The following is a 12,444-nucleotide window of genomic DNA, read 5'->3' as shown; positions in this document are numbered from 1 at the left end:
GTGTGAGTGTGTATCTGTTCTGAAGGCTGTGAGTGCGTTCTGAAGGCTGTGTGTGTGTGTGTGTGTGTGTGTGTGTGTGTGTGTGTGCGCGCACTCTGAAGGCTGTGAGTGTGTGTGTATGAGATTGTGTGTGAGATTGTGGTTGTCCTCAAGGCCGACGGTGTGTGTATGTGTATGAGATTGTGGTTGTCCTCAAGGCTGACGGTGTGTGTGTGTGTGTGTGTATGAAATTTTGTGTGAGATTGTGGTTGTCCTCAAGGCTGACGGTGTGTGTGTGTGTGTGTGTATGAGATTGTGTGTGAGATTGTGGTTGTCCTCAAGGCCCACGGTGTGTTTTCTGAAGGCTGATGGTGTGTGTGTGTGTGTGTGTGTGTATGAGATTGTGTGTGTCCTCAAGGCTGAGGTGTGTGTGTGTGTTTCAGTGTGTGAGATTGTGTGTGTCCTCAAGGCCGACGGTGTGTGTGTGTATGAGATTGTGTGTGAGATTGTGGTTGTCCTCAAGGCTGACGGTGTGTTTTCTGAAGGCTGACGGTGTGTGTGTGTGTGTGTGAGATTGTGGTTGTCCTCAAGGCTGACGGTGTGTTTTCTGAAGGCTCACAGTGTGTGTGTGTGTGTGTGTGTGTGTATGAGATTGTGGTTGTCCTCAAGGCTGACGGTGTGTTTTCTGAAGGCTCACGGTGTGTGTGTGTGTGTGTATGAGATTGTGTGTGTCCTCAAGGCTGAGGTGTGTGTGTGTGTGTGTGTATGAGATTGTGTGTGAGATTGTGGTTGTCCTCAAGGCTGACGGTGTGTTTTCTGAAGGCTCACGGTGTGTGTGTGTGTGTGTGTGTATGAGATTGTGTGTGTCCTCAAGGCTGAGGTGTGTGTGTGTGTATATGAGATTGTGTGTGTCCTCAAGGCTGACGGTGTGTGTGTGTGTGTGTGTGTGTGTATATGAGATTGTGTGTGTCCTCAAGGCTGAGGTGTGTGTGTGTGTATATGAGATTGTGTGTGTCCTCAAGGCTGACGGTGTGTGTGTGTGTGTGTGTGTGTGTGTGTGTGTGTGTGTATATGAGATTGTGTGTGTCCTCAAGGCTGACGGTGTGTGTGTGTTTCAGTGTGTGAGATTGTGTGTGTCCTCAAGGCTGAGGTGTGTGTGTGTGTGTGTGTGTGTGTGTGTGTGTGTGTGTATATGAGATTGTGTGTGTCCTCAAGGCTGACGGTGTGTGTGTGTTTCAGTGTGTGAGATTGTGTGTCCTCAAGGCTGAGGTGTGTGTGTGTTTCAGTGTGTGAGATTGTGTGTGTCCTCAAGGCTGACGGTGTGTGTGTGTGTGTGTGTGTGTGTGTATATGAGATTTGTGTGTGTCCTCAAGGCTGACGGTGTGTGTGTGTGTGTGTGTTCCTCTCAGCTCCTGCAGCAGAAGTTGGAGAACTCGTTCTACAGCGGTTCGTTCTGCTGGGACGAGGTCAGTCCGAATGACGCCGCGGCTCTGCTCAAGAAGTTCATCCGCGAGCTTCCATCTCCATTACTGACCGCAGAACACCTCAACACCTTCAGCGCGGTCAGAGGTGTGTCTCAATCAGGTCCTGTACGCTCGTTTACAGGCCCACACCACAGTCAGAGTGACAGGGAGAGACCTAAACGCGTTCGGCACATCCTCTCAGGTGCTCTTGAGCCGATAATAGTTAGTGATGGGCTCATGGGAAAAGCGGACCTGTGGCAACGCTTCAGCAGACCACGTTTACACACACTAAACCCTAAACCGACCCGATAGTGTTAACAACAGCACATGTGACACAAATAAGATCGTATCGTTTCTTTTTAGCTTCTGTTTTCAACTCGTCTTTTATCACGACTCGTTCTTCACGAGATTCGTTCCTGAGCTTTCAGCATCGCAAGAATAAATCTGCCCAGCTGAGCTATGGAGATTAATGAGGCAGAAAGACCAACACATGGAGCTGGTTAAGTGACGCAAACTCCAAAATGTATTCGTTTACAAATCAAGGACTATGGTAATAAAAAAACGATAAAAATACTGCTGTTTTACTGCCTCTAGTGGTCATGTCACTGTGAAACTGTCGCGATATGAACCTATTGGTGTGTATTTTGTGGTTTGCACAAACATTGCCACAGGTACGTTTTGCCAATGAGAGATTTTTTGATCTTCAATAACTCTCAGGTTGTATTCTGGTCAGTTTGGCTCGAAAAGGATTTTCTTTTCCCACAAATATTAGTTAATGTTAATCGCATTGGACCAAAGCTTACAGATTATATTTTTTATATTTTTTGTACTTTTTGGTTACATTTGTGGTGCACTGAGTCCAAAACGCCTGGCCTACAAAAACCTGCTTATTGCCGAATATTGTGATCTTGTTTAGCGCAGGTTTTGTTGCTTTTTGGAACCGATTTATTGATCTGAGCTGAATTGTTTTGTACAGATATTGCAGACCTGAAGCAGAAGCTGCACATGTTAAATCTTCTTGTGTTGCTGCTGCCAGAACCCAACAGAAACACACTGAAGGTACAACACACACACACACACACACACACACACACACACCTTCCAACATTACTGTGTCATAGACGTGACTCATCAGCAGCAGCAGCGCTCTGGTCCCATTACATAAGAGAAATTCATTAACACACTCAACATTTTCTGTGTGTGTGTGTGTGTGTGTGTGTGTGTGTGTGTGTGTGTGTGAATGTTGGTGTGCGTGTGTGTGAGTGTGTGTAAATGTTGGTGTGTGTGTGTGAGGGGGGGGGGGGGGGGGCATGTTTATGTGACATGAGGACACAGATGTGTATAATGCCATGGGTATGACACAGGTATTACAGGAGAGGGTGAAATATGAGGACATTACCCATGGCCCCACTTTACAAAAGGCTTATAAATCACACAGGAGGAGTTTTTATGAGAAAGTAAAAATGCAGAATGTTTCCTGTGATGGGTAGGTTTAGGGGCAGTGTGTGTGTGTGTGTGTGTGTGTGTGTGATGGGTAGGTTTAGGGGCAGTGTGTGTGTGTGTGTGATGGGTAGGTTTAGGGGCAGTGTGTGTGTGTGTGTGTGATGGGTAGGTTTAGGGGCAGTGTGTGTGTGTGTGTGTGTGTGTGTGTGTGATGGGTAGGTTTAGGGGCAGTGTGTGTGTGTGTGTGTGTGTGTGTGTGTGTGTGTGTGTGTGTGTGTGTGTGTGTGTGATGGGTAGGTTTAGGGGCAGTGTGTGTGTGTGTGTGATGGGTAGGTTTAGGGGCAGTGTGTGTGTGTGTGTGATGGGTAGGTTTAGGGGCAGTGTGTGTGTGTGTGTGATGGGTAGGTTTAGGGGCAGTGTGTGTGTGTGTGTGTGTGATGGGTAGGCTTAGGGGCAGTGTGTGTGTGTGTGTGATGGGTAGGTTTAGGGGCAGTGTGTGTGTGTGTGTGTGTGATGGGTAGGTTTAGGGGCAGTGTGTGTGTGTGTGTGTGTGATGGGTAGGCTTAGGGGCAGTGTGTGTGTGTGTGTGTGTGATGGGTAGGCTTAGGGGCAGTGTGTGTGTGTGTGTGATGGGTAGGTTTAGGGGCAGTGTGTGTGTGTGTGTGTGTGATGGGTAGGTTTAGGGGCAGTGTGTGTGTGTGTGTGTGTGATGGGTAGGCTTAGGGGCAGTGTGTGTGTGTGTGTGTGATGGGTAGGCTTAGGGGCAGGGGAAGTGGCAGTGTAAGGGGATAGAAAATATAAAAACCATTACGCCTGTGGAATATGTGTGTGTGTGTGTGTGTGTGTGTGTGGCTGTAGGTCTTTCCACACAGGAGTGTCACTCAAGCGTAACGCTGCTCACACTCGTTTATGTAAGCGTGTCTCTTTGTGTTGAGCTCCTGCTGTTGATGAATGTTAAACGTCACAGGAAAGCTCTTCGCTAACGCCAGAAATGATCGTTCTGTCATCATTTGCGCGATCCCCCTCGTGCCACTCAGACCCGTGACGTTCTTTCTTTAGTGGAACACAAAAGAAGATATTTAGAAGAACACACAACACTGACCGCCATTATATGGACATAAATACACATTCAGCAAAATATCTTCTTTTGTCCTCTCATGTAAAGCAAAATGATAAGTTTGAGCTCAGTGGGTTTTTTATTCATCAAGGATGCATTTAATTGATCAAAAGTAAAAACATTTATAATGTTACGAAAGATTATCTCTCTAATAAATGCTGTTCTTCTGAACTCTCTATTCATCAAAGACTCCTGAGAAATAACATCCATCAGTTTCCACAGAAATATGAGCTGATAATAATCATAAATGTGTGTTTATATGAAGACTTGAGTAATGATGATGATGATCACAGGAATAAATCACACTTTACTATATATTCACACAGAGAACAGATGATCTACTGGAGGAATATTACACTGATTACTGGAGTTATGAGCAGATTCATGCAGTCTTGGTATAAAACAGCTATTTTAATGCATAATAATATTTCACCATTACTGTATTTTTTGTTCAAACGCTTTTGTGAGCAGAAGAGACACTTTCAGAAATATCTTACAGACCCTAAACTTTAAGCAGTAGTGTATACTAGAGCACATCTCAGCTGTGTAATAGTTTATATTGATGCAAATTGTAACTCTAGTGTGGTCCAGCTCTGAGCTGATAACTCTTGAACTGAAGATGCGTGAGTTTTGCGCTGCTCTGTTGAAGACAAACACAGAGATGGCTTGAAATGCAAAAACCCTGTCTTGACGTGCGTTTGGTATGTGTGTGTGTGTGTGTGTATGCAGGCGTTGCTGGAGTTCCTCAATAAGGTGGTGTTCTGTGAGCGCAGTAACCGTATGAACCTGTGGGCCGTCTCCACCATCATGGCTCCGAATCTTTTCCTCCATAAGGCCGTGCCGAGTAAACTAGCGGCGGACGGTCCAGAAAAGGGCCAGGCGGAGCGGGCGGCGGACATCGTGAGACTCCTCATCCGCTACCAGGACCTGCTGTGGACGGTAAAGGGCTTCTCCATCTCCCCGCTCCTCAAACATCAGATATTTGGGATATTGCCAAGATGTGCTAGCCTGACAAGCCAGAGCCGCATCCAGATGTTTGATCTGGAAACTCCATTGACGGCTCAATCCGAGGGGCGGGATAAACGGCTGTCTGTCAAACTCCCTCTGCACGCGATAGGATAGCGCTACAACCAACCAGAGCAACGAAGGTGAAGCAGAGCTGACAGATTAAACATTCGCCGTATCCGGTCGGCTAAACTCGAACACATCTTCCCTTCTTCAGAATGACTTCAGTGCCGTTCTTTGTTCTTTTCTCAGAGAAAAGCTTAACTCAAGTCTTCCAGAGTCGCGGTCAAAGCCGATTCGACAGACCGCCGTTCGCCAGTTTCTGTGTTTACTAGAAGCACGCAAACGCAACTTATAGCCCCGCCCACCGACTCTATACACGATGTGATTGGCCCGACCAGAGTTTGGCGTTTACAGCTCAGAAGGGTATTGAGAGTTCCTAGACGACACTCGCGGGCAGATTAGATTTGCTGCCGCTAGGGTGCGTCTAGATTTCTAGGTTAAAGATGTGCATAAATTCTAAAAATATGCATAAAACACGAGTGCCCTAGGGTGACCAGACGTCCCGAAATCTAAGCGGTTGTCCAGAATCTGGCCCTAATTGTCCCGAAAATTATACTAAAGCAAAATCTTGAGTAGTTATTGTCTGATAAACATTAAAAACTGTCTGCGGAGTTTGAGTCGTCCTGCCGGCTGCAGCATCTTTTTTCTAAGTTCTAAAAAAATAGGCAAGGCAGGTTTGTTTGTATTGCACATTTCATGCCCAATGGCAATGAGCTTTACATAGAAATTAAAGGTGCACTATGCAACTCTCCATCCACTGGAGGGCGCCTATTCTAAACAAATGTGTAGTTTGATGACGCAAAGTGTGAGCGCAGCATCTTGGGACATGTGGTCTTCACCTCACAGCCGGTGGAAAATAGGACTCGGGCAGAAATCACGTTCATGTGTGCGGTTATTAACGTTACTGTAGTGTAAAGCAGAGCAGGAGCGAGTGTTATGGAGCTGAGCACGGCTGCTGGAGCGATTGTTAAACACACACCCGCCTCGCGAATACCGGGACTTTTATTATGACGGGACGGGAGACAGTCGCCGGGCGCCCGCACTGATCCGCTCTTCCGGTTATGATTATGAGGTAATGCAGCTCTGTTTATCATATTAGATACATTTAAGTGTGTTCAAAACGATGTTATGACGTTACTCCGTGCGTTCAGTTGTTCACACTGCTAAGAGTAAAGCGCTCCTGCCAAATAAAAGCCCAAACCGAGGGTAGCGCAGATATGACGCGATTGACAGGTGACTCCTCCCTCAAGCGCTATGCTGACCCGTCCCTGTCCTCAGTTAAAATAGCAATTTTCTCACAATTTACAAATAGTTGGAAACATCTGGGATATTGTAGGTACTCAACTGAACAAAATATATAACACCGGCCTAGTGGTTTTTGGATATTTTACTGCAAAAATACTACATAGTGCACCTTTAATTAAAATAGTGAAAACAAATGCATGAGAAAAAAGAATACCATGTGGACGAATTAAAAATTAAAAACAGGGATAGTTGATAAAAAGTTGTAAAGATAATTAATAAATTAATACATTTAAAAAGAAAATGTAAATACCGTAGGCGGCTAGCCTAGGCGCGAATTTAGATACGCATTGATAAGCTGACTTTCATTCATTCCGTTGGCATGGCTGGTGTACCGGAACCCCAACACGTTTTATGTGAATTTCAAGTTTTATTGTTTCTATTCATTTATCTAATTAATCTATATGCACAAAGACAACACAACCTTTCTGATTGAAGCCTTGATGAAGAGAGCGCAGTCTGCTGCAGCCGCGAGGAGGACATACAAATGTGTAGCAGTCGTTTTTGTTTTGTTTTTCACTATGACATTTGAGTTGTTTTGTGGCAGAATAAAAATGACAGACTGTTGATCTTTGAATGAAAATATGTTTGGTTCAGGTTTGAAATTCGTTATCTTTTATCATAGGCTGCGGAGTCTAACATCATAGCCCCATCCCGAATTACAGCCAATCTCGTCTGGTCACCCTAGTGTGCGCTCAAGTAAGGTGGAAAAACCAAAACCCTCAAAACCTTTCCGAACCAGTGACTCGGAGCGGATACCAAGCTGCCAAAGTTGGTCCCCCTTTGCTGACCCATGGACTCCACTAGACCCCTGAAAGTGTGCTGTGGTATCTGGCACCAAGATGTTAGCAGCAGATCTTTTAAATCATGAAAGGCTGAACATGGTCTCAGCAATGCTTAGGTAGGTGGAGCGTGTCAAAGGAGCATCCACATGGATGGAGGACCCAAGGTTTCCCAGCAGAACATTGGCCAAAGCATCACACTGCCTCCGCCGGCTCGCCTTCTTCCCATAGTGCATCCTGGGGCCATGTGTTCCCCAGGTAAGCCACACACACACACACACACACACACGGCCATCCACGTGATGTAGAAGAACACGTGATTCCTCAGACCAGGCCACCTTCTTCCATTGCTCCGTGGTCCAGTTCTGATGCTCACGTGCCACTGTTGGTGCTTTCGGCGGGGTCAGGGGTCAGAGGTCACCCTATGCCGCCCCATACGCCTCAAACTGAGCTGCTCTGTGTATTCTGACAGCTTTCTATCAGAGCCAGCATTAACTTCTGGAGCAGTTTGAGCTCCAGTAGCTCGTCTGTTTGATCGGACCCCACGGGCCAGCCTTCGCTCCCCACGTGCATCAATGAGCCTTGGCCGCCCATGACCCTGTGGCCGGTTCTCCACTGGTCCTTCCTTGGAGCACTTTTGATAGATACTGACCACTGCAGACCGGGAACAGCCCACAAGAGCTGCAGTTTTAAACTTTAAAAAACTTTAAACCCTACATTTTAATAAAATAATGCTTATTATAAAGAAACATGATATTTGATTATTTATTAACTGCATTTAATGAATGACACTTTCAAATTTGCAATTAGTTTGTAAAAGGTGTTTTTATGTATGTTTGAGTTACGCTGCATTACACGATTCTGACCAGCAGGGGTCGCCAGAGTTTGAAACATTTTGCAGAGCAATTGATTCCAAAAGCTCATGATTTATGATGGACAGACATTCACTGCATAAATCCATCAGTGCATCGGATGGAAACGCTTTATTCACAAATGTTTTATGCCCTGTTCTAAGTTTGTGCTGTAGTTAAATTGATGCCTTTTCATGGTTTTGTTTGCTTCATGAGCGTTTGATCTGCTCTCCTCTAGGTTCCTAACTTCCTCCTGAGTCAGGTGAGGAAGCTGAACGAGAACAACAGCCGGCGGTACCAGTTCTACGACAAACGCATCAAACACCTGCTCAGGAAAATCCACACGGACAGCAGAGACAAACCTGACAAGAACTCTGGAGAGGTGAGAGAGAGAGAGAGAGAGAGAGAGAGAGAGAGAGAGAGAGAGAGAGAGAGAGAGAGAGAGAGAGAGAGAGAGTAAATGTAGATGGAATAAGGAGAAAGAGACTGGAGAGCGACAGATCGTGAGTGAGAGGAGATGATGGGATGAGAGGATGAAGGGATGAGAGGATGATCTCTTCAGAGGCTGTAGTCGTACAGGACCTGACAGAGAGCATGGAGTGTGTAAAGCTCTGGAGATCGTAATGTGAGCTCATGATATAAACACAGAGCCATCGTCTGCTATGAGGAACTCTGGCCATAACTCACATCATACAACCATTATATGTCGCATAAAGGAAATGAAGCCTATTTTATATTCATTAACATTATTTTCATGTCGGTGAGCTGTCAAATTCCTTCATTCTTAAAGGGTTAGTTCCCCCAAAACTGAAGATTCAGTCATTAACTCCTCTCCCTCATGCCGTTGGACACCCGTAAGACCTTCGCTCATCTTCAGAACACAGATGAAGATATTTTAGTGTAAAGCTGAGAAAGGCTTCAGATAGGCCTCCATTGGCATTCAGTCCATTCCCACTCACAGGACCCATAAAGGCCCTAAACACATCGACACACAGCCCATCTCACTACAGCGGCAAATTTTAATATTTTAAATTTTAAAATTTAAAATATTATATTATAAAATGTATATTAATTATATATATATATATATATATATATATATATATATATATATATATATATATATATATATATATATATATATATATGTTTTGAGGACCGTTTTGTAAACTAATTATTTTCTTGGTGTGTGTGTGTGTGTGTGTGTGTGCAGTCTCGTACTGTAAAGATCCAGCTGGGTGACGTGAGTTCCTCGATGGAGTTTCGTCTCACCATTAATTCTCGCGCCTCAGACCTGATGTCACAGTTTTATAAAGAACTGCAGACCTCTGAAAACAGCAGGAGTCTCCTGAAACGGTACACACACACACACACACACACACACACACACAGACAAAAACAAATGAAATACTTTAGTAAAATGCATTTTTTCTTTCCCTCTCACAGAAATGGTTCCACATCACACCCAGACTGTGCCATATATGAAGTTGGTGGGAATATCGGTACGTTTTTTTTCTTTTTCAAATGAAACAAAACTAGATTTTCACAAACCCAAAACAGAGTTATTATAGACCAACAAGAACACAATACTATAATATATCCTCTATAACTCTCAGCTCTGTCATGTTTATCTGTAATGGCTGTTGTTTATGGCTCAGGTGAACACTGTTTGGATCCAGAGACTCATTTATTCGACTTGCACAACAACAACCCCAACGGTGAATGGATCATCAAGCTGAGATCGGCCAGCAGAGGGCAGTAGACACACACACCAGCGGACACACACACATACACACACACACCAGCGGACACACACACACACACACACACACACACACACACACACACACACACACACACACACACTCCCTCCTTTTGACCCTGGTGTGTGATGAGTGTGTGTTGGTGAGGTTTGAACACTGACGTGGCCTCAGAAGCTGGACTTCTGCGCTCTTTTGGACACTTTTGCTGTTGTATTGTCATTGTGTAACGCTGAAGAGATTTGATGCGTAATGTTTTGGTGTATTTATTACGAGCTGTGTTTGTGATGTGATGAACGAATGTGTGTACAGATCTGATGCCTGGCAGTATTAAACACGTGAAGGTTTGCAGCTCTTATGAGCCGAGTTATTCCCTTCAGTGCTGTATTTAAACATGTTATTGTGCTATTGAAGCTCCTTCCACTCTTTGACATCTCTTTATCTCTCTGTATTTCCTACGATGTTTAAATGGGAGCTTGTTTCCGCCACGGAATAAAACTATTAAAAAGGTGATTGCAACTTTTTATCTGTCTTTGATTCTGAATTTATTTATTATAATTTGAAGTTTATGTCTTGCAATGTATATACTGGCAGTTGCAAAAATAAGATGGAATTGGGGTTTAAAAACTTGGATTTACGAAAAAGAAAAAAGATGGAATTGCGGTTTATAAACTCGGAATTGAGAAAAAGAAAAAAGTTGGAATTGCGGTTTATAAACTCGGAATTGAGAAAAAGAAAAAAGTTGGAATTGCGGTTTATAAACTCGGAATTGCAAAAGAAATGCGGTTTATAAACTCGGAATTACGAAAAAGAAAAAAGTTGGAATTGCAGTTTATAAACTCGGAATTGCAAAAAAATATCGGAATTGTGGTTTATAAAAATTGGAATTGCGAGAAAGAAAAAAGTCGGAGTTTTAGTCGAAAGTCATTTTATTTTTCAGTCTGCGGCGGACACAAGCGTCCGTATCCTGAAGGCTCTCGTTCCGACAGTGTGTGTGTGATGTTGTGTCACTGCTGCAGTCCCGAGTGTTAGTGAGATCCTGCTGTGTAATCATCAATATCATCCATCACACACTGTCAGGCCTCATCCTGCCTAAACACACTCACTCTCATCTTCAGCTTTCAGAACAGTCGTTTTGCTAATGCTCATCTGACACACTGTCATAATGAAGACGATCTGAAACTCGAATTAAAGCCGCATGGCGTCTGTGCACTTGAGAAATATTGCTAGTCTGATGATGAAATATATTGTTCAAAACAAAACATCTACAAACCAGAGTTTTGCATTTTCTAAAGATGGAAAACTCCAGATAGGAGGAAACTGAACAGAACAAAGAAACAGAACATTCTCTCAACGTTATGAACAAAAGTTCTTCCAGTAACGTTAAACGAATAATATAGTCGATTATGTTCTAAAATCATTAGCATAAAAACATTTATATTTAATGGAATACTTTTCTGAAAGGATTTTGTTAGACATTCGTCTAACATTTTTTAAATGTTACTATTTCAACATTCAAACATTCACTCTAGAGTAACGCTCGGAGAACACTCTAGAGTAACGCTCAGAGAACACTCTAGAGTAACGCTCAGAGAACACTCTAGAGTAACGCTCAGAGAACACTCTAGAGTAACGCTCAGAGAACACTCTAGAGTAACGCTCAGAGGACACTCTAGAGTAACGCTCAGAGAACACTCTAGAGTAACGCTCAGAGAACACTCTAGAGTAACGCTCAGAAAACACTCTAGAGTAACGCTCAGAGAACACTCTAGAGTAACGCTCAGAGAACACTCTAGAGTAACGCTCAGAGAACACTCTAGAGTAACGCTCGGAGAACACTCTAGAGTAACGCTCAGAGAACACTCTAGAGTAACGCTCAGAGAACACTCTAGAGTAACGCTCAGAGAACACTCTAGAGTAACGCTCAGAGAACACTCTAGAGTAACGCTCAGAAAACACTCTAGAGTAACGCTCGGAGAACACTCTAGAGTAACGCTCGGAGAACACTCTAGAGTAACGCTCGGAGAACACTCTAGAGTAACGCTCGGAGAACACTCTAGAGTAACGCTCGGAGAACACTCTAGAGTAACGCTCGGAGAACACTCTAGAGTAACGCTCAGAGAACACTCTAGAGTAACGCTCAGAGAACACTCTAGAGTAACGCTCAGAGAACACTCTAGAGTAACGCTCAGAGAACACTCTAGAGTAAAGCTCAGAGAACACTCTAGAGTAACGCTCGGAGAACACTCTAGAGTAACGCTCGGAGAACACTCTAGAGTAACGCTCAGAGAACACTCTAGAGTAACGCTCAGAAAACACTCTAGAGTAACGCTCAGAGAACACTCTAGAGTAACGCTCAGAGAACACTCTAGAGTAACGCTCAGAAAACACTCTAGAGTAACGCTCAGAGAACACTCTAGAGTAAAGCTCAGAGAACACTCTAGAGTAACGCTCAGAGAACACTCTAGAGTAACGCTCGGAGAACACTCTAGAGTAACGGTCAGAGAACACTCTAGAGTAACGCTCGGAGAACACTCTAGAGTAACGCTCGGAGAACACTCTAGAGTAACGCTCGGAGAACACTCTAGAGTAACGCTCAGAGAACACTCTAGAGTAACGCTCGGAGAACACTCTAGAGTAACGCTCGGAGAACACTCTAGAGTAACGCTCGGAGAACAC

The 12,444-nt window shown here is 44.1% G+C and overlaps 1 protein-coding gene across 2 annotated transcripts in view; it reads left to right on the top strand.

Annotated features, from left to right (window-relative positions):
• Nucleotides 1–10,289, top strand: part of LOC137093801 (rho GTPase-activating protein 40) — a 21,981-nt gene extending 11,692 nt beyond the window's left edge. Inside the window, exons 9-15 of one of the 2 annotated variants that reach the window (XM_067458692.1) lie at nucleotides 1,389–1,548; nucleotides 2,419–2,501; nucleotides 4,732–4,941; nucleotides 8,244–8,387; nucleotides 9,219–9,361; nucleotides 9,452–9,507; nucleotides 9,664–10,289. In XM_067458692.1, the coding sequence (XP_067314793.1) occupies nucleotides 1,389–1,548; nucleotides 2,419–2,501; nucleotides 4,732–4,941; nucleotides 8,244–8,387; nucleotides 9,219–9,361; nucleotides 9,452–9,507; nucleotides 9,664–9,767 (900 nt within the window). In that variant the 3' untranslated portion in view covers nucleotides 9,768–10,289. The remainder of the gene's footprint in view (nucleotides 1–1,388; nucleotides 1,549–2,418; nucleotides 2,502–4,731; nucleotides 4,942–8,243; nucleotides 8,388–9,218; nucleotides 9,362–9,451; nucleotides 9,508–9,663) is intronic. The other variant, XM_067458693.1, reaches the window with a different exon arrangement.
• Nucleotides 10,290–12,444: the final 2,155 nt, after the last annotated feature.

Source organism: Pseudorasbora parva, chromosome 12, assembly GCF_024679245.1.
Source record: "Pseudorasbora parva isolate DD20220531a chromosome 12, ASM2467924v1, whole genome shotgun sequence".
Classification (NCBI taxonomy): domain Eukaryota; kingdom Metazoa; phylum Chordata; class Actinopteri; order Cypriniformes; family Gobionidae; genus Pseudorasbora; species Pseudorasbora parva.
This window is presented reverse-complemented; position numbering and strand designations above follow the sequence as displayed.